Source organism: Garra rufa, chromosome 17 (genome assembly GCF_049309525.1).
Source record: "Garra rufa chromosome 17, GarRuf1.0, whole genome shotgun sequence".
In the NCBI taxonomy this organism is placed as follows: Eukaryota; Metazoa; Chordata; class Actinopteri; order Cypriniformes; family Cyprinidae; genus Garra; species Garra rufa.
The window spans coordinates 35,316,200-35,336,912 of NC_133377.1; the positions used below are offsets into that span (position 1 = coordinate 35,316,200).

At 32.5% G+C, this 20,713-nt stretch overlaps 1 protein-coding gene across 2 annotated transcripts in view; it reads right to left on the reverse strand.

Annotated features, from left to right (window-relative positions):
• Window positions 1–20,713, reverse strand: part of oxr1b (oxidation resistance 1b) — a 78,751-nt gene that overhangs the window by 8,499 nt on the left and 49,539 nt on the right. For both annotated transcript variants that reach the window (XM_073821400.1, XM_073821399.1), the window contains exons 7-11: window positions 16,501–16,653; window positions 15,079–15,263; window positions 13,338–14,011; window positions 10,210–10,378; window positions 6,069–6,237 (exon numbers count right to left, since the gene is read on the reverse strand). In XM_073821400.1, coding sequence (XP_073677501.1) covers window positions 6,069–6,237; window positions 10,210–10,378; window positions 13,338–14,011; window positions 15,079–15,263; window positions 16,501–16,653 — 1,350 coding nt within the window. The remainder of the gene's footprint in view (window positions 1–6,068; window positions 6,238–10,209; window positions 10,379–13,337; window positions 14,012–15,078; window positions 15,264–16,500; window positions 16,654–20,713) is intronic.

Here is a 20,713-nt window from a genome sequence, read left to right on the forward strand (position 1 = left end):
TTTCTGAGGCTGAACAGTATAATGAATTTTATTCAGTGTCATGCATTTAACCAGAGTTGCGGCTATGGGTCAGCTGTCTGCCTACTTCATATTACGCTCAACAAAAGTCAAGTCAACAACAGTTATTTTAGATTGTAATACAATTTCACAATTTGCTATATTTTTGATCATGTATATGTATGTGTATATACAGAAAGGTATGTAATGGATTACAATCAACCAAAAACTTGGACAACTGTTAGCATGACAATATTTACACAACTATCAATACTTTTTGGAACAATTACCAAGCAATGCCTAATTTTGTTAAATCTGTGGTGTAAAAGGGTCGCATTAGCAATTAAATAAAAAACACTGAAGCCAAAAATGGTCAGGTCAAAGTCTCTGAATAATGTTTGGTCCCAAATTTTCATCAATATTACTGATAGCCCACTGTATGAAGAATTTTTAGGTATAATATGTCACAGTTTACTTTATTTTGCTATCCCCACTTAAGTAAGTGGACTATAGTGTGCTGCACCCACTAGTAAAGAAAAACATCAAAAATGATATCTGGTGTCTGAATAACTTCACTGCAAAAAATCTTACTAAGATTTTTTGTCTTGTTTCCAGCCAAATTGTCTAAAAACAAGTCAAAATTAAGTGAGTTTTTGCTTAGAACAAGACAAATAATCTGCCAATGGGTTAAGAAAAATAATTTTGTTTTCTGTTTGAAGTAACATTCTTTTGCTTACCCCACTGGCAGATTATTTAGCTAGTTCTAAGCAAAAACTCACTTAATTTTGACTTGTTTTTTCTGAAAACAAGACATTTTTTACTTGTCTAGAAAATCCTTCTTGATTTATGAATTTTTAGATATTTTGGCTGGAAACAAGACAAAAAAATCTAAGTACAAAAAGCATTTTTTGCAGTGTTTTTAAAAATTTGACTGTATAATAATGAGGCTTGCGGCTAAAATGCCACCAAAATGAACAAAACTGCCCCATAAATTCAAGACAAAGGGGTAAAAGAAATGCCCCTGCACAATTAAACAACGTATTACAGCTGTCAAGATGAATGAAATGTGAAAATTAATGAAAGGTGTCAATTCGCGAAATTGCATTTAGATTCGCTAACACTGCATCAAATTGCTTTAACACTCTGTTTTGTGCAGTGTTGAGTCTTATAAACAATTGAACGCATTTCTGTTGAATTTAGAAATGTATTGGCCAAACAGAGGGGCTTAGATTAGTTAGCGCTGAAAACACAAAACAAAAAAAAAATGCCACAGCAGGTGTTGATTGTGCATGCTCGTGAATTTCCTCATCATAAACAACATAGTGCAGATTTAATGTAAATAAAAGATTAATTTCATAGCTTCAGTGATTATAACAGGGGTTTTGCATTGTGCTGGACTTTGCAGAATGTGACATGGCCAAAACAAAACAAAACCATTTTATATCGTTTTCTATATTGATATTATTAACCATTATTGCAATATAAAAAAGGGCAATAATCTACAATAATGATTTTTGTCATAATATTGCAGCCCTATGAGCTCCTGTTTTTACATGTATAATTTATATACAATTTTAATCAGTGTATTGTTATTGACAACAGTTTAAAACACTGATTAAAGTAACTGGGTAGAATTTAAGTATTTGACATTAAACACGACATATGGTTTTTCTAAAAAGACTGTGGCAACGTCTTCAAGATGCTTAAGAAACCTTCCTGCAAAGCTAGGAAGCATTTTTACACAAAGTTTTTTTGTGTAAAAATGCTGTAAAGTGAGGATGCTCTCAAAAATAAATTTCATAAATAGATTAGAATTAGATTAGATTTATTATTTCTTTATCAATTAACTTTTATAAACTAAATTACAGCAACATGGTATGAGCATCCTTTGCATTTAAATTAGCTTTTGGCCTAGGTGCACTTGCACATCGTTTTTCAGGTAGGTTTTTTGAAGCATCTTAGAGATGTTCCTACAGTTCTTCTGGATTTAGTCTCAGTTTGTTCTGTTTCTTCATGTCATTCATGTCAAATAATGGCAAAATGAATGTTTGGAAATGAAAACTGATATTTGCTACTGACACACTACAACAAAATACAGATATAACTGACTTAAACCCATTTTTAGCTGGTAAAAATACTAGGTGTTCTAATAATTTCGGCCACCACTGTGTATACACATATAGGAATAACATGCAGCTGTAAATGTAAAAATTACTAGTAACAGCAGCACAACAACAGATAACAAGGACTCTTTTCTCCTCTTACAGATTTTATCTTCAAAACAGAAAGCATGCCTTATATATGCAATATATGCATACAATGCTAATGCTAGTAACGTGCATTAGCAGCTTTCACCGTAAAACTTAACTTTTTTTCTTTAAAGAGCTTTAATCATTAAACTACAATAAGGAATTTCGATTTATTATCGCGACACGAGAAAAAACGTAACAGTGCAGTGCTGCACAACGACGAAAGAAGGCATTGAGATTTGCGTTGCCTCTGTCTATTCACAGCGTCTCTTGAGCGACGCGTTTCTGACGTCAAGTTAAAAATACACTTGCGTTCAAAACAGCTATGCTGCGTCCCAATTCGCCTACTTATACTACGCCCTAAAAGTATGTACTCTTTTTGTGAAGAAAAAGTACATACTTTTGAGTATGTAGCAGAATAGTAGGCGAGCTTTGGGACATACTACTTCGTCATAACTGCGTTTTTAACGGACGCTCTGTTGCTTAGTTACCTGAATCCTCTCACTGTTTAAACTGCCCTGTCAATCATCACAGTTAACATTATCTACATTTCGTTTAATTTAATTTCCTACCGTATTAGAGAGAAATGAAGAGGCACGTTCTTTCAGGAGTCTTTCATGCCGAGAACTCTGCTCGTGTTTGCATAATTATGCATTTAAACGTTAATGACCAAACATATCATTATAAAAGTTCACAATGTTGCTGCACATGAAATATAACGAGGATAACATTTAAAAATATATATTTTTTATCAGGTTACACACTGATTATTTATCACTCAAACTCCTTTCTCTACCTGTCCGTTGGTCGCGCATATCCTCCATGTTTGTAGTTTTTTAACACTTTTTATGCGTGTTTGTAGTTCTAATCGAATCCTCCGTTCACCGCGCAATGTGTTGTGGGCAATATTAGCCGTTAGAGTGTGCATTGATCCGCACTTCGAATTCTGAAGTCAAGTAGTAGACCATCCGGGAATCTTTGGAATACTTTTTTGAACATACTACGATTTGGGACATACTAATTCTATTTTCGAATACTATTTAGGACGGATAGTATGCGAATTGGGACGCAGCACTAGACACCGCAGCGTAGCGTGAACCATGCGTTCAGTACGTTCGTTACCATCCATTCAGCTGTTTAAAAGCAACAACGCAAAAGGTAAACTTTCAAAGGCGCAATTTTCCATGTGGACAAACTACAGACAACGCTTTTTCTGTTGCGCTTTGACTAACGTTAACATTCATCTTAAAACCAGAGCTGCGGTAACCATATGTATTGCACGTAAGGAAAATACTATACTTACAGTATGCAACTGCATTCTTAATACAACGTTAACTATGCTAGGCTACTGCAAAAACACTTCTTTAAACTTTACTGTCATGTCTAAATGACATCAATTTCCAAACCTAGAAAGCGACAGCTGCTTGCATACAAAACTACACTATTCAGTGTGCATGCCAAGTGCACTCAAGCACAAGTCACTCAGCCACACACAAACATTACAACCACAGGGCATGTTTTTTCTTTTTTCTTTTACCAGGCCAAAGCTGTATTTAGGCGTCAGTTGACATCCCTCCTTAATTCTTCTGGAGAAAAACATGACTTCTGCAGAAAGCCCCAAGATATGCAGGGGTATATCCAATGTTAAGTATCCACGTGGACGCACAGACACTCTTAGAAGTGAACTAGACTAGAGGCTTTGCGCTGTTTATATCCCAGAGGGACCAATGGGATGGCAGGGCAACAGAAAAGCATGAACTCATGTGGCCTTCCCTCTGGCCAGCCCAGATAAGAGGCTGCACAGGGCTCGAGTCATATTTTATAAAAAGTCAAATAGCTATCTGAAAGACATTATAAATAAACAAACATGCACATTTCTGTAGCATAGAAGATATTGTCCTGAGAGACAGCTAAATAAAATATATATATATAAAAAAAAGATTTTCCAAGAAAGCAAGCAATAAATAAACAAAGAAATAAATAAATAAAATAAAAACAAGATTAAAGAAAGCAAGCAATAAAAAACAAATACATAAAAAAATAATATTAATAAAATGATCCAAGAAAGCAAGCAATAAACAAACAAACAAATAACTAAATACAAAAAAAATACATGAAATACATAAATATAAATACATAAATATAAATACAATTAAATTAAATTAAATGATCCAAGAAAGCAAGCAATAAACAAATAAAAAACACAATAATAATATAATCCAATCAATAAATAAATAAATAAATAAAAAACTAAATAAAAAATAAAAACAAATAAAATAAAATGATCCGAGAAAGCAAGAAATAAACAAACAAATAAAATAAATAATAAAATAAAATTTACAAAATAATAAAATAAGGAAGCAAGCAATAAATAAACAAATAAAAAAACTTAATAAAATAATTAAAAAATGATCCAAAAAGCAAGCAAACAAATAAATACATAATTTAAAAATAATAAAATAAAATACATAAAAATATATAAAATAAAATGATCCAAGAAAGCAAGTAAAATAAACAAACCAACAAATGAAAAATAAAAAAAATTAAATGAAAAATTAAATTAATTAACAAAATAAAAATTAATTAAAAAAATTATCCGATACAATTATCCAAGAAGGCAAGCAATAAATAAATTAACAAACAATAAATAAATAAAAATAATAAAATAAAAATGATTCAAGAAAGCAAGCAATAAACAAATAAAAAATACATAATAAAATTATCCAAGAATCCACGCAATAAACAAACAAACAAATAAATAATAAATTAAAATAAATAAAATAATAAAATAAAATTATCCAAGAATGCATGCAATAAATAAACAAACAAACAAATAATTATTTAAAATAAATAAAATAAACAAATAAACAAATAAAATTAAAATAAAACAATGAATACATGGAAAACAAATAAAATAATAAAATAAAATGACCAAAGCAAGCAATAAACAAACAAACAAATAAAATAAACTAGGGTTTACCTACCAGGACCTAAATGTAGACAAATAGACAAAAATTAATTGCTGGACCTCAAGAAGATATAAATAAATAATTCTAAACTATTGGGCAATTAACTATCATGTTTTCTTTATCTTCTTCATTGGGCGTTTACAGTAATTATCCTCGACTATAAAACAATAAAAAGCATAATCCACATTTATCAGTCGGATAGTCTTGCTCATTGTAGTCCGTAAGTGGTTTAAAAGGGATGATGAAATGATTGTCCATTTGCAGATGTACACTCAATACAGCCAATACAAACACGCATTACAATGAAAGGACATTACATACCAGTTCATCACGTCCTTTGAAGGTAAAAGACGTCGTTATGAAAATAAGACACTGCAACAAGACATTACAAGGACATTGACAATGACTGGCAACCGGAACAAGCATGCATTCATACTTAAATGTTAGTACGTGCATAAACATGGTTGAAGTGGCTGAAGAAGACATTGACTCTGAAAGAAAGACACAAACACACACACACACACACACGCTCCAGTGCTGCTGTGAATAACAAACTCATGTGTTCAGGAGAGAAAACATCATGTAAGCATATTCATGATCACATGTCTATGACAACACAATCGCAACAAAGACGTCAGCATAATTAAAGCAACACAACGCACACATTTTAATTAAAAATGCATGCATTAATTAACATAATCATTTATGACAATCAAATCAATCACATTAGAAATCACTGAAATAGTCAATTTAGTTTAAATATCAAATTGCATGAATGCAAAATACTGTATATATATATATAGGTACTGCATTTAGTTTTTAGTGTTAACTAGCAGGTTGTTGTTGTTCATACCTCCCAGTCCTTGAATGTGATATCAGGTACTGGTTTGTCGTGTTCCCCGCTTTCAGCATCCTGGTTCTTTTTAACCACTACAAACCCAGGCTCCCGGGTCAGTCCGCCCAACCCTTCTCCATACACATCAGGGGTCCACTGGACGAAGAATGCATACAGGTGGTCTGACCTACAGAAAACATACAAAACCAGCAAAGGGTCACTCTTAAGAAATAAGACAAGATTAGGCCAAATTGGACCTCCTGAAGTCTAGCTCTTCATTCACGTAGGCATCCATACTCAAATACTGTGCATCAATGGCAATAAAAAAATAAATAAATAAACTTACTTGCTTAATGCTATGCTTTTTGTCTTTAGATTTACTGTAATGAAAAATGCTTTGCTATTTAGAAATACATGCAATAATAAATGTCACTAGTCTTAATCTGACAATTAAATTAATCTTCATAGTTCTCATGCTTCTGACCAATTTCAAACATTTAATTAATTTACATGACTTTTCTATGCCCGGATATGAATTTAAATTCCATCATTTAAATTAGATGATGCTTTATTTAAATAAATTAAAAAAATTAATAAAAAAAAACCCCATTAAATTCATGTTATCATTTTTATTTTATTTTAGATTTTATCTTTTATTGTTACATTTTATGTTATTTGTCATTTTATTAATGTTTTTATTTATTTATTTATTATTTTATTATAATTTGTATTTATGTTATTTTACATATTTTATTTTATTTTACTTGTGATTTTACTTTATATTTTTTATTTATATTTTATTATCTTTTTTATGTTATTTATTTATCTATTTTTGTTGTTATTTTATACATTTTTTGTTATATATATTTTTTATTGTCATTTTATTTTACAATATTTTTAATTTAATTTATATTTATTTATTTTTTTGTCATTTTGATTTTATTATATTTTTATATTATTTTACATTATTTTCTTATATTACTTGCATTCTATTTATTTTATTTTATTTGTAATTAAATTTTTTTGTTTGTTATTTTACGTTATTTTTATTTTGTAATTTTGTTTTTTGTTTATTATATATATATTTTTTTTTTATTATATTATTTACATTATATTCATTTTACTTTTTATTTTATTTATTTTGTTTTTTATTTAATTAACTAAATTTAATTTAATTTAATAATTTAATTTAATTTAATTTAGGTCCTTAAAATCCTGTTGGACAAAAAAGTCATGCAAAATTATTTTTTCTGCAAAATATTCAGTTCTGTAATTAAGAATATTTATTTATTGTAATAACATTTTTTTTATTACATTTTACAATTTTATAAAACAATTTTATTTTGTTTTGGTTCTGTACAATCCATTAAAATGGTCATGCAACTTTTTTTGGGTTATTTTATTTGTCATTTTATTATTTTTTATTTATTTTATTTTGGTCTTGTACAATCCATTAAAATCCTGTTGGACAAAAAAAGCTTTGCATAACTTTTTTTCTGCTAAATATTCTGTTTTGTAACTAATAATAATAATAATAATAATAATAACAACAATAAATATATTATTTAATAATTACGTAAAAGTGAGAAATTTCTAGTATGTCTGTAGTAATTTTATTTTGCTTTTGTTTTACTGGTCAGAATGTATAGGCCACTTATACATTATAATACAAATGTTTTGTATAGGAAATTATACACTTAGGCTCCAGATCTATACCAGCATCTAAAATCAACCACAACACATGTCTGTAGTCTGATATACCACTTTCCTGGATTGCTTCGTTCAATTTATAATGATCTATGTCAACAGCAACTTATAGGTGATTACAGCATGTTGACAGTGATGGAACCCTGTCCTGTAGTCTTGCTGGCAAACAGCAATGATGTTAAGAGATCATTTACAAAGAATCGCAACCATAAACACACACATACATACAGACAGCCACAAGCTAGGACACACATATATACTGTACGCACGATGACCTGGTCATGGAGAAATTTGGACACGATCCAGGCGACTCCTGGGGACATGTGGCACAGCTTACAGGCTATGAGAAGAACGCACGTAGGCGAGCACCAGCTAACATTGTTGATGTTCCCTTTACAGTTCAGAAATGACAAAATGGATAATTGTCGTAGCTCAAATGGATCATGCGACTGGCCACCAAACTGGGTCAGACAACAGTAGAGCAGTTATCACAGTGCTGCCCTTCCCATAGCCACATCTTTGATACAAAATGAGACGACTTTTTCATGGATGCCACTCTGACACGGTTTTCGTGAGCTTAATAGGTCAAGATGGAGGTCATAAACCATTTGTGAACTACTGAGCTCTCAAATACATGGTTAAAACACAAAAATCATGGATACAAAACAAGCTACTGCATGTAAACACCATAACTCGATGAGCGGAAATACTTTAGTCAGCAGACTAAAGGGTAAAGTTATGCTTTAGAGAGACAGACCTTTTTATGCCGTACAAAGTGATTTTTCAGACGTCCTATTCGATATGTAAATGATCTGTCATGTTCATAAATATGGAATCACATTACAGACATCATAGTCATTTGTTTGAGATAATTCAGTTTTAGCTAATTACGTTGATTTATTGCTCCAGGGGAAGTTGGAGAAGAAAAAAAAAAAAAGACTGATCCATGCATAATTCAATTTGGAGATGAAAATACACATATATACGCATGCAAATCTCTCTTAATCTGTCTGACTGTGGCTGAATAGCTGTATTATACAGAAGTAACAGATTCTGTGACGGATTACATAAGGCTTTGCTTTTGAACATTCAGATTAGTAGGTCAGGTAATTAGTCGCAGTCATTTCTAGTGGCACCAGATTGATCTGGTACCAAATAGAGACTAAGGATTGACATTAGACAACCTAGCTAGATTCATGTACTGCTGTTCAAAGGTTTGGGATCAGTAAGATTTTTAATGTTTTAAAAAAGTTTTGAAAAGTTTTGAAATCCTGAAAAAAAAACTGTAAAATAATGTTTTCTATGTGAATATATTTTAAAATGTAATTAATTCCTGTGATGCGAAGCTGAATTTTCAGCATTATTACTCCGGCCTTTTAATTTTAGTATTTTATCAAATTGTTTAAAAGTTTAGGGTTGGTAAGGTTTTTTATGTTTTTGAGAGTCTCTAATGTTTATTAATGCTGCATTTATTTTATCATGTTAGTAATATTTTGAAATATTATTACAATTTAAAACATTCTATTTGAATATATTTAAAAAATTTAATTTATTCCTGTGATGCAAAGCTGAATTTAAGAGCTGGGGGTGAAAACTTTTTGAATTTGAAGATCCGGCTAAATTGAACTTACTTTTTCTTCTGGGAAACATGCAAGTATCTTCTATAGCTTCTGAAAGTGCAATAATAAATTGAAAAAATATATAATATTTAGGTAATGAATATAATAATATTCATTCTGTTCAAAAGTGTTCACCCCTCGTCTCTTAATGCATCGTTTTGCTTCTGAAGCATCAGTGAGCGTTTGAACCTTCTATAATAGCTGCATATGAGTCCCTCAGTTGTCCTTAGTGTGAAAAGATGGATCTCAAAGTCATACAGTCATTGTTGAAAAGGGTTCAAATACACCAAAATGCCGAAAAAACAAGAATTTGCGGGACCTGACGGATTTTTCTGAAGAACAGCGGGCAATTTAACTGTTCAGGAAAAACAAGAGACTCATGAACGACTATCACTAAACAAAAAAAAGCTGCGGATCATTCAGGTATCAACACAGTATTATGAATCAAGTGTATGTAAACTTTTGAACTGGGTCATTTTAATAAATTCAACTATTATTTTCTCTTGTGGACTATATGTAAACATCTTTTATGTGAAATATCTTATTCAGGTCAGTACTAAATAAAAAAATAACATGCATTTTGTATGATCCCTCTTATTTTGGTAAAATAATTAACATGTTGGAGATTCTATATATCTGTTCAAATCCCTAACCTTAAGTATAATCAATAATCTTTGCAAGAATTACTAACAAAGTAAAAATTCACTGGACTGCACATCTCAAGGTAAAGCACATGCTACACCTGGGTCTGTATCAGTAAACAATTCCATTTTAGCAGTACAGGAAAGCTGACATTTAAAGTAGAGTTCAGCCAAACTGGGAATAGTACTGACCTCTCAGAAGGAACAGCGAACCAGTACTCGTGCTTCCTGTCTCTTTGGGCGTACTGCTGCATGGAGGCACTGGCGTGGGAAACAAAGGTCTTCCGCATGGCCCTGCCAACCCGCAGGCACAGGAACTTGTGCAACTTGGACTTCTCCTTGCCTTTGGGCCCTGGCACAACTGGGACAGAAAACAAACAAACACAAAGCACCTGTTTTTCACAGTTATGTCAGCATATAAAATTAAATCCTGAATCTTGCATCCTATTTTTACTAATCTATATTTTAGCATGCCCGATGCAACACGTGCTTAATAAGCTGTCATGTTGAGTGAGCTGACACTGTTAGTGAGCTGCAGAGAAATAAATAAATTGAGCAAATTAAATCTGCGGATCTGGAGCCCATCCAGCATGACTAACTGAAAATGTGTCTTTCGGTTTATTTTTAGGGCTACATCCTCATTAGACTGCAGCGGTAATACAGCAGGATCATATGTAGGCTGACACCTCAATATATTTGTAACTTCTGTTATGTCATCAAGGATTGAATATCTTTTATATAAGCAATACCCTTGGGAAAGAGAGCTACGATGAGAAATAAACTTCAAGTCAACAAGAAACATATTTGCAACCCATTTTACTTGCATTTTTTATTTTCAGTTCAGAGTGAAACAGGATATTCCAGAAAAAAGTAGGACGGGACCCACTTTTGAGCATTTTTTTTACTGTCAATAATATCTTGATGTATCCATATGGTGATGCTACTTATTAGGGGTTCAAGCATGGAGCGCCGAAACCCTATTGTAATTGTTAGAGTGGCCAAGTATCAGCAATCTTCATGTAAAACTGATTGGTCAGACCAAACCATAAGTCGTAGAGACTTGAAACTTGGAGGGATGGTAGTACTCACACCGTCTACACAGTCACCAAAGCTCACCTCAAATCAGCATGACGGGGCCGCTACAACGATTAAAAGCATGAAATCGCTCATAACTTCTTAACCGTTAACCGTATTTTCCATTTTTTTTTAAAACCTACCTTTTGCAAACTATTCCTAGGTTTTTGGCCCTATCGGAATCAAACCAGTGCAGGAAGATTCTCTAGAGAGGGAATATCAGTAATTAGCAAAAAAGTTTAACTTTTGACTCTCCGTCGCAAAGGTACACCAAAACGTTTGAGAGGGGCAGCCGCCTTTACTAAAATGGCTATAACTTTTGAGCGGAATGAGATATCTTTGCTTAACTCACAATATGTACGCATAAGTAAGAGCTGAATCTGAGGTCACATGAAAAAAAGTTGCCCTCAGACTCAACCTCGTTGGATAAATCTGTAGTATTCAGACTCTGCTTGATGCCACTATCCCTCCATCCTCTTCCCTCCATTTCTGCATTTTGTACAGCTTCTTTAACTTCCTTTTTGTCAGCCGTTAAAAAAGAAAGGTGAAAGAAATTAGGGTTTTTGAGGAAAACATTCCAAACATTCCACTTAAGAAGTGGCGCTATATGAGGGAAAAAACAAAAACGCTATAACTACGCAACCGTTTGTCCTATCGTTGTGAAAATCCTAAAGGTCTGTGAGAAATCGGCCACTAGGGGGTATTTCTTAAGGGCGTATACGACTGTATAGTGCACGGTTTTTCACACATATGCACGATATTCGTATAGTACATTAGACCTCTTCGTTCCAAACAACTTTTCTTTGTCAAATGATTGGGAGAATGTGAAAAACCTACTTTTGCGAACTAGTCCTAAGTTTTTCGCTCAATCTAGAAAACACTAATGCAGTACAATTCTCTAGATTCTCTAGGTCAATAAATATTTAAAAAAACAAAATTTAAATTTACCTTTTGGGAAGCTATAACGGGGTCATTTAGAAAAGAAGCCTGTCCAAATATACCCACAAGCCTATACAGCCTAAATAAAAACTCAAAACTTCACGAAACTTGGTGAGTATATGCGACAGATGATTCTAAACAAATGTTTAAAAAACATCATATTTCTGTGGTAAATGACCTGGATTTTCCAAAAATGTTTTTTTGTCATTACAGGCTTGATAAATAATAGGTCTTTTTTCATATGTGCTTAAATGCCTTAAAGTGCTTGAACCTTGGTAACTGCTGCTTGCAGCTATATTTATTTAAATCCTAATAATATTTCACAATATTACTGTTTTCACTATGTTTTTCCATTAAATAAATGCAGCCTTGGTGAGCATAAGAGACTCTCAAAAACATAGCAGCTATTATCATTTCATATTACCGGCATTTTAGCACATATGAAAAAAGACATTACATATTATTTAGCAAGCTTGTAACCAACTAAATGAATGATTAACAAACATTTATGGCAATTCCAGGTAATTTACCATAAAAATAGGATGTTTTTTGACTATTTATGGCTGTTATAGCACCACCTTTTGCCTGATCTCCATAAAAGTTTGCATGATTCTTTAGAATCATATGCTGCATGTGCTCACCTAGTTTTGTGAAGTTTTATGTTTTTGTTTAGGGTTTATAGGCTTTTGGGTATATTTGTCGTCACAGTAGTTATAGCCGTTTTAATTTTTTTTTCTCTAATATAGCGTCACCAAGAGGCCGAAATAAGTTTTTTTTTTCTGTGAACTCAGATTGAGCTCTTAAGTACGAGTTAGGTAAAAAAAAATCTCTTTCTATTTAAGAGTTATAGGCGTTTTAGTAAATGCGGCTCCGCCTCTTGCGAACATTTTGGTGTCCAGTCACGATGATGAGTTGAAAGTTTAAGTTTTTTATAGAATTATCCGATTAATAGTTGCATGCATGCGTTTTTTCCTCCATCATGAGCCAAGGATTCCAACGACACTTGAGTCTGCGGTTAGAAGTTATAAGTGATTTCGTACTTTTGATCGCTGTAGCAACACCATCAGGCTGATTGGGGCGAGCCTTGGTGACGTTGTAGACGGTGTGAGTACTACTATTACAATAGAGTTTCAGTGCTACACACAAAACCCCAAGAAAATCTTTTAGACGCTGAACTTATGAAACAGTACTCTATATTAAATGTAACTGATGAATCAAGTTCAATAAGACCACATACCTGTTAAAGCAAACAAGCAAACAAATTTAATTTCATGTTGACATTAAGAAGTGTGCTAACAGTAGGTTACCTTCCTCTGTACTCTGTCCCTCAGCTGCTCCAATCTCATTAGCTAGTGTGAAGTCATTGGACATCCCCTGTTCTCCTTCCTTCATTTCACTGATCGACTGCATGGTCTGAGCTTCCATGCCTTTCTGGGTATCATGGGCTTTTGCAAAATCCTCAACAGCCACAGTATCCGAACAAAGCGATTCGGATGTGGTGCGTGATTTGGCCTCATCCACGGGCTGGTCCCTCATTACGTTCTCCAGAATGCTCTCAGACTCAACCTCATTGGATAAATCTGTAGTATTCAGACTCTGCTGGATGCCACTATCTCTCCATCCTCTTCCTTCCGTTTCTACATTTTGTACAGCTTCTTTTGCTTCCTTTTTGTCAGCCGTTAAAGGTTCTTCAGTGGCTGCTGCGGCCTGGTTGATGGTTTGCACTGATTCAGAAGATGCACCAGAGGACTTTATCTGCTGCAGCTCGTCGGAAGATGTTGCGAGGGCATCATCACGGACAGGAGAAAGTTCTGACTCTGTAAAAACATCTTCGGACAGAGAAGCTTCTGTGCTACGAGGAGCCGTACTGGCACTGTCGTTGCCAGTCTCACGGATTCGGTGTGCCGCATCGGCTGCGTTGAGACGTGGTGCTCTCTTGAGATGGCTTACCTCACTTACAGTAGGCTCTAGCTCCAGATCTCTGGATTGAACAAAAAATATGAATATGAATCATGCGCCAATTAAAGGTCATGCTTTTCCACGTTAAATGATTAGTTCATTTCCAGAATAAAAATTTCCTGATACTTTATTCACCTCCCATCTCATCCAGGATGTTCATGTTCTGTCTTTCTTCAATCGAAAAGAAATTAGGGTTTTTGAGGAAAACATTCCAGGATTTTTCTCCATATAGTAGACTTCAATGAAAGCCAACCGGTTAAAGATCCAAATTGCAGTTTCATGATCCCAGCTGAAGAATAAGGGTCCTATCTAGCGAAATGATAAAAATAAAAATGAATATACTTTGTAACCACAAATGTTTGTTTTGCACTAGCTCGACTTCACGCATTATGTAATCACATTGGAAAATTAATGTGTGACGTAGACGAAAGTACCAACCCAGTGTTTACAAAGCGAACGTGCAAAGAAAGTCAAACGTACTTTACAAAATAAGTTAAAACAACGATGACAGTAGATTTTGAAGCTGGAAGAGAAAATGAGATGGAATTTTTTGCCCTTACCCTACTTTTAGTAAACGAAGTACAGAGATGAAGAACTAACAGCACATAATGACTACGTAATGCATGAAGTCAAGCATTTGTAGTTAAACAGTATAGAAGTTTTTTTTTTTTTAATTACCAATCGTTTCTCTAGATATGACCCTTATTCCTTGACTGGGATCATGTAGAGCCCTTTAAAGCTGCACTGAACCTGCCATTTGGACCTTCAAACGCTGGCTCCCATTAAAGTTCACTATATAGAGGAAAACCGTAAGGAATGTTTTCCTCAAAAATCTTAATTTCTTTTTGACTGAAGAAAGAAAGACTTGAACATCTTGGATGACATGGAGTGAGTAAATCATCCTGAAATTTTTATTCTCAAAATGAACTAATCCTTTAAGATGTTTAAACCAAAGTGTTTCTGGTCCCTATGAACTTCCATAGTATATGGAAATCCGTAGTGACCAAAAACTGTTGACAGATATAATGACAAATTTTTATTTTTGGTCTATCTATCCCTCTTAGTACCTTAGGCCGCCAAGCAACTTACGGTGGCACAAGGTCTCGGACCCTGATGTCAGTGATTTCCCTGCACATGGCTGCAGACTGCACTTCCTCCAGGGGGCACATGATCCCGTACTCCTCACATCCTCGCTCCTGCACCAGCCGGTCGGACTTATGAGGGTCAAACATGACGTTGTTTGGGGTAACCAAGAGCACACCACTGACTATACCCTGAAAGACAGAGAACAGACAAGGAAGATGGCAAAGAAACATCAGTGGACCATACACTGCTGTGATAATCAAGTCTGGCCATGCAAGAGTAGAGACGGAACATATTGTACTTGTTATTGTACATTGATTGTTCTGGCCACAAAACACTCACTTAGGCAGGAAGAGATCGACATGAAATGCATTAAATGCAATCAGCCAAGCTTTAGGTTTTGTTTCCATGTGCTGTTTAGGGGTAAATCTGAGATATTACAGTAAAAAAAATAAAAAAAAATCAGCAAGGAAAAATAGTTTATAAGAGAAGCTGCTCAGAAAATAATGTAAACATTCTGTAAAAAAACTTTTTAGACTTTCTGATCAGAATTTTTTATATATCCAAATGTAACAAGTACCATATTTTTCACAAAAATAATTACAAAAATAAGGTGAAATGTGTGACTGGACCACAAAACTAGTTGTAAATAGCATACGCATATTTGTAGCAATAGCCAAAAATACATTGTATGGGTCAAAAATATAAATTATATTTTTCTTTTATAAAACATCATTAGGATATTAAGTAAAGATCATGTTCCATGAAGATTTTTTCAGAAAAAAATAAATAAAAAATTGTACCATAAATATATCATAACTTAATTTTTGATTGGTAATATGCATTGCTAAGAACTTCATTTGCACAACTTGCGCAAGGGGATTTTCTTAATATGATTTCTATGCACCCTCAGAATTTAGTTTTTCTATTGAAATATATTTTAAAACATTTTTATTATTACCAGTGTAACAAAATTTCAAAAGAAAAAGTCAAAAGGTATATTAAAAATGTACAAATTAAAAAACAATATATATTAAATTAAAAAACTAAGTACTAAAATTACAAAAACTAATTCTGAAATCAAATTAAAGTTAAAAATCGAATATTAAATATTCAAAAATGCATAATTATTTTTTTTTAAATGTCAAGCACATAAAACTACTAAATTAAAAATTAAACTCAAAACTGAAATCAAATAGAAACTACTTAATGTTAATAAATAGTATAAAAGAATAGTTTAATAGTTAACAACAGCAGACTAACTACAATTTTTGGGGAACATTCTACTAAATATATTTCACAAGTTTACAAGTTGTGTCACGAAAACTCATCACAACATCCCAGTCAATAGGAAAAATGACTTCCAGACCAGTAAAAATCTGTGCACCTAACAGATTTTTTTTAATATATATCTCGCCTAAACCTTACCTTGCCATCCGTGATGTATTTGCAGTTCATTTTAAGAAACTTTTCCGTAAGTGCCTCTTCCTCCTCGGAGGTGGATGACACCACTCTGGCTGGCCGAGGGGGCCCATGGCCCGCTCCGGGGGTGCTGTGTCTCCGATGGACATCATCTGAATCCTGTTGGGATGAAGTTTGAGTGAGAAACAGCTCAATCAGTGGTAGCCCTCGCCACATCACACTGAATAAGGCCCAGCCTTGAGCTTATGAACACTCACACCCACACACACACACACACACACACACAAGCACACACAGTCATCATAACAAGGAGGCTTGGAAATAACAACCCATTAAGGCATAAGGTAGATCCCTCGAGGGCTTTCTGCTGTAAGAAAGCTGACAGGCGGAAACCAAGGAGACCGAGGAAGGTTTCCTAACATGATGCAGCACAGGTTGAGTGACTGTCAGCATCTTTGTGTGTGTGAGAGCTCATTATAGGACAAGAAAAAGGAAAGTCACTGCTCACTGAAACTCGTTGCTGACACACCAATACAAATCTAATGATTGTAAAAAGTTACTTTCAGCTTTACAAAATGTTGCACGCATTGCAGCAGAATCCTGAGCTGAGATGTGAACAAGCTGAAACTGCTGGATGTGAGTTTAAATCACATTTTCAGATATTGAACACATGGTCGAATCCTCGCCTGATGCATTTAACTTCTTACACAAAAATCTCTGTGAAACACGAACACACTGAGACACCTTATACTTGACAAACAAACATCACATGCTCACTTAATACAAATCAAAGACAACCAGGTTGTTTACTGGAGTGATCAAGCAAGAGATGCCAAGAATTAGGTATATATACAAGCAGTCTACTAACTGAAAAGATGCTCATATGTAAACGGCAACTGCTGGGCCATGAGTAGCAAGATTTAAATAATGGTTTATTATCTCTCATGTCATTTCTAACCTATATAACTTTTTCCTTGTATGGAACATGAAAGATATCCTTAGAAGCTTAGTGTAAATGAGGACTGTCAGGCTGGCAAGAACAAATGTGCAAAACATAAGATTTGAGAGCAGACGGTCACATTTATATTCATTATTTGGAAAAGAGCAGTTTGGAAATTCTGCAAAACATTGTGTTTTACAGAAAACACAAAGTCATTTAGTTTAGGAATGACATGAGGGTGACAAAAATTAGCATAATTTCAAATAAATTTAAATTTCTATTTAAACATTTGGGAGCAACATTTTTTATTTGATTTCATTTAATTTCATGTTATTTTTAATTTCATGTTATCTTATCTTGTGTTATTTATTTAATCGTATTTAATTTCATTTTATTTTATGTAATTTTGTATTTAATTTTATCGTTTTATTTTATCTCATTATTTGATTTAATTGTATTTAATTTCAGTATTTTATTTTCATATTATTTTATATTATTTAATTTTATTTAATTTTGTGTTATTTTATTTTATTTCATTTCATTTTTTAATTTAATTTAATTTAATTTAATGGCATTTTATTTTATTTTTATTTTACTTTATTTCATCTCAATTTTATTTTATTATAGCATTTTATTTAATCTTGATATTTTATTTAATTTTATTTCATTATAGCATTTCATTTAATTTCATTTTTAAAACATGAGTTTTCAGAGCAGGCGGTCACATTTATCTTTATTATATGGAAAAAAGCAGTTTTGAAATTCTGCAAAACATTGTGTTTTACAGAAAACACAAAGTCAGAGAGTTTAGGAATGACATGAGGGTGACAAAAAAAAGCATTATTTTAAATAAATGTTATATTATTTATATTTATATTTTATTTAATCACATTATTTAATTTTATTTCAATTCATTATTTTATTTTATTTAATCTCATGTTATTTTATTTTATTTATTTTGAAATTTTATTTTATATTGTTATTTTTCATTTAATTTTTATTTCATTATTTAATTTAATTTCATTTATTTTATTTTATTTCATTTTATCACATTATTTAATTTTATTTCAATTCATTATTTTATTTAATTTCATTTCATTTATTTTATTTTATTTCATTTTATCACATTATTTAATTTTATTTCAATTCATTATTTAATTTAATTTAATCTCATGTTATTTTATTTTATTTATTTTGAAATTTGATTTTATATTATTGTTACGGAGTGCCCGGTAACCCCACTAGAAGGCACTCCAGTATGGACTCTTTATGTTATGTGTTGTCTCAACCCACCAAGCTTCACCCTTGTCTGTGTCATGTTTTCATTGGTTCCCCTATTCCATGTGTCTGTCTCCCATTGGTTGTTTCTGTCATGTGACCCCTAGTGTTTGTTATAAAATGCCACTCCTTCCCCTCTGTGTTTGCTGATTTTTGTTTAGCTTTAGCCTTCGTGTCTTTGATCTTGGATTGTTTTTGTGTTTTTGAACCTTGCCGCCTGCCCCTGACCATCTTGCCTGTTTTTCGGATTACGCTTTGGATTATTTTGTTTGTTCCTGTTTGCCGGTGTTTAACTCTGCCTGTTTGACCACGTTTATTAATAAAGCTCACATTTGGATCCACCTCAGTCTCCCTCTGTTACAATTATGTTATTTTTCACTTAATTTTTATTTCATTTCATTTAATTTCATTCTTTTCTTTTATTTTATTTCATTTTTTAATTTTATTTAATTTCAAGTTATTTTATTTCATTTATGTTTTTATTTTTTATTTCATTACATGGTGTTATAATATATTTTATGTTGTTTTATTTTATTTTATTATTTCATTTAAGTTATTTTTTTTATTTAATTTCATTGGGTTTTATTTAATGGTATTTCAATTTATTTAATTTAATTTCATTATTTAATTTTATTTAATGGTATTTCAAATTTAATCATGTTATTTTTTTTCCATTATGTCATTTTATTTCATTTCATTTCATTTTATACCAATAACTATACAACCAGTATATAATAATACAACCAAATAATAATAATAATAATAATAATAATAATAAATAAATAAATAAATCAGTCAATCAATCATATTAGAATGATTTCTGAAGGATCATGTGACACTGAAGACTGGTGTAATGATAGTGAAATTCATCAGAAACAAATAGAAATCGAAATAAATTACATTGTAAAATATATTAAAATAGAAAACGGTTTTAAATTTAAACTATAGTAATATTACACAATTTTATTTAATAAAACTGCAAACTTGATGAGCACAAGAGACTTTGTTCAAAAACATTATCCCAGACTTTTGAACAGTAGTGTAATATTAAGGCAAACATAAATGTAGCAAAATGTTGAACCCACGCTTTGCTTAACTACATAGCATGTTTTCCCAGCACATTAATATTACATGTCTACAGTCTGTAGACCACTATATAAATGTATGGCTGCTGTGACTGACTGCACGGTTTAGATGCACTCCTCTGTGTGTGTATAAACAGTATGCTGAAATGCATAAGAGAAACATGAATATTGCATGAATGTTCATGTGACAGTGCCTGTTTTCATGTAATGTGATGGTACTGTAGTCAATACTCCAGGCCATTAAAATTACAGGAATATGCGTGTGCATTCTTATTCGTGAGATGCATGCTGATAGCTGAATTTGTCTGAACTTAGTACAAGCATGTACAAGGTGAGCAAGTGCATGCTTTATCCATTGATGACTCATTAGGAAATGCAAGCGTGTACCCCGAATCTCTGGCAATAGGCAGCATGACCAGTAAATCCATGACCATATGGAGCCGGAGCTACACACAGGGACACACACTAATCCAACAGAGGTGACACAATCCATTTGGCAACCTTAAAACGGCAGTCCAGGACACAAATAAGACCCTTAAAATACACAAGGACAAACTGAGCTCAAAAGTAGCCATGGTGATCTCTCAAAGATATCTTCCTTCTTATTTGTCATCCAATATCACCAACTAGGGACAAACACAGCCGAGAGGAATGCAATCTGTCTGAATACAACAATTACTTCAATCTCTGCCTTCATAAAGGAATAACAACTGTACCCAAAAGGGAAATTCATCGCCACCCCCTTGTGGACGCAAAACATTTTGAGACTAAAGAAACAGTTGATCCAAAAGGCTAGAGCTTCAAATATACACAAATTTATAATTAGCATTATTCAAGTCAATAACTGAAATTATTACTTTTAAATTTATTTCATTTATATTTAAGTTAATTTATATTTTACAAAGAAAAGAAAAAA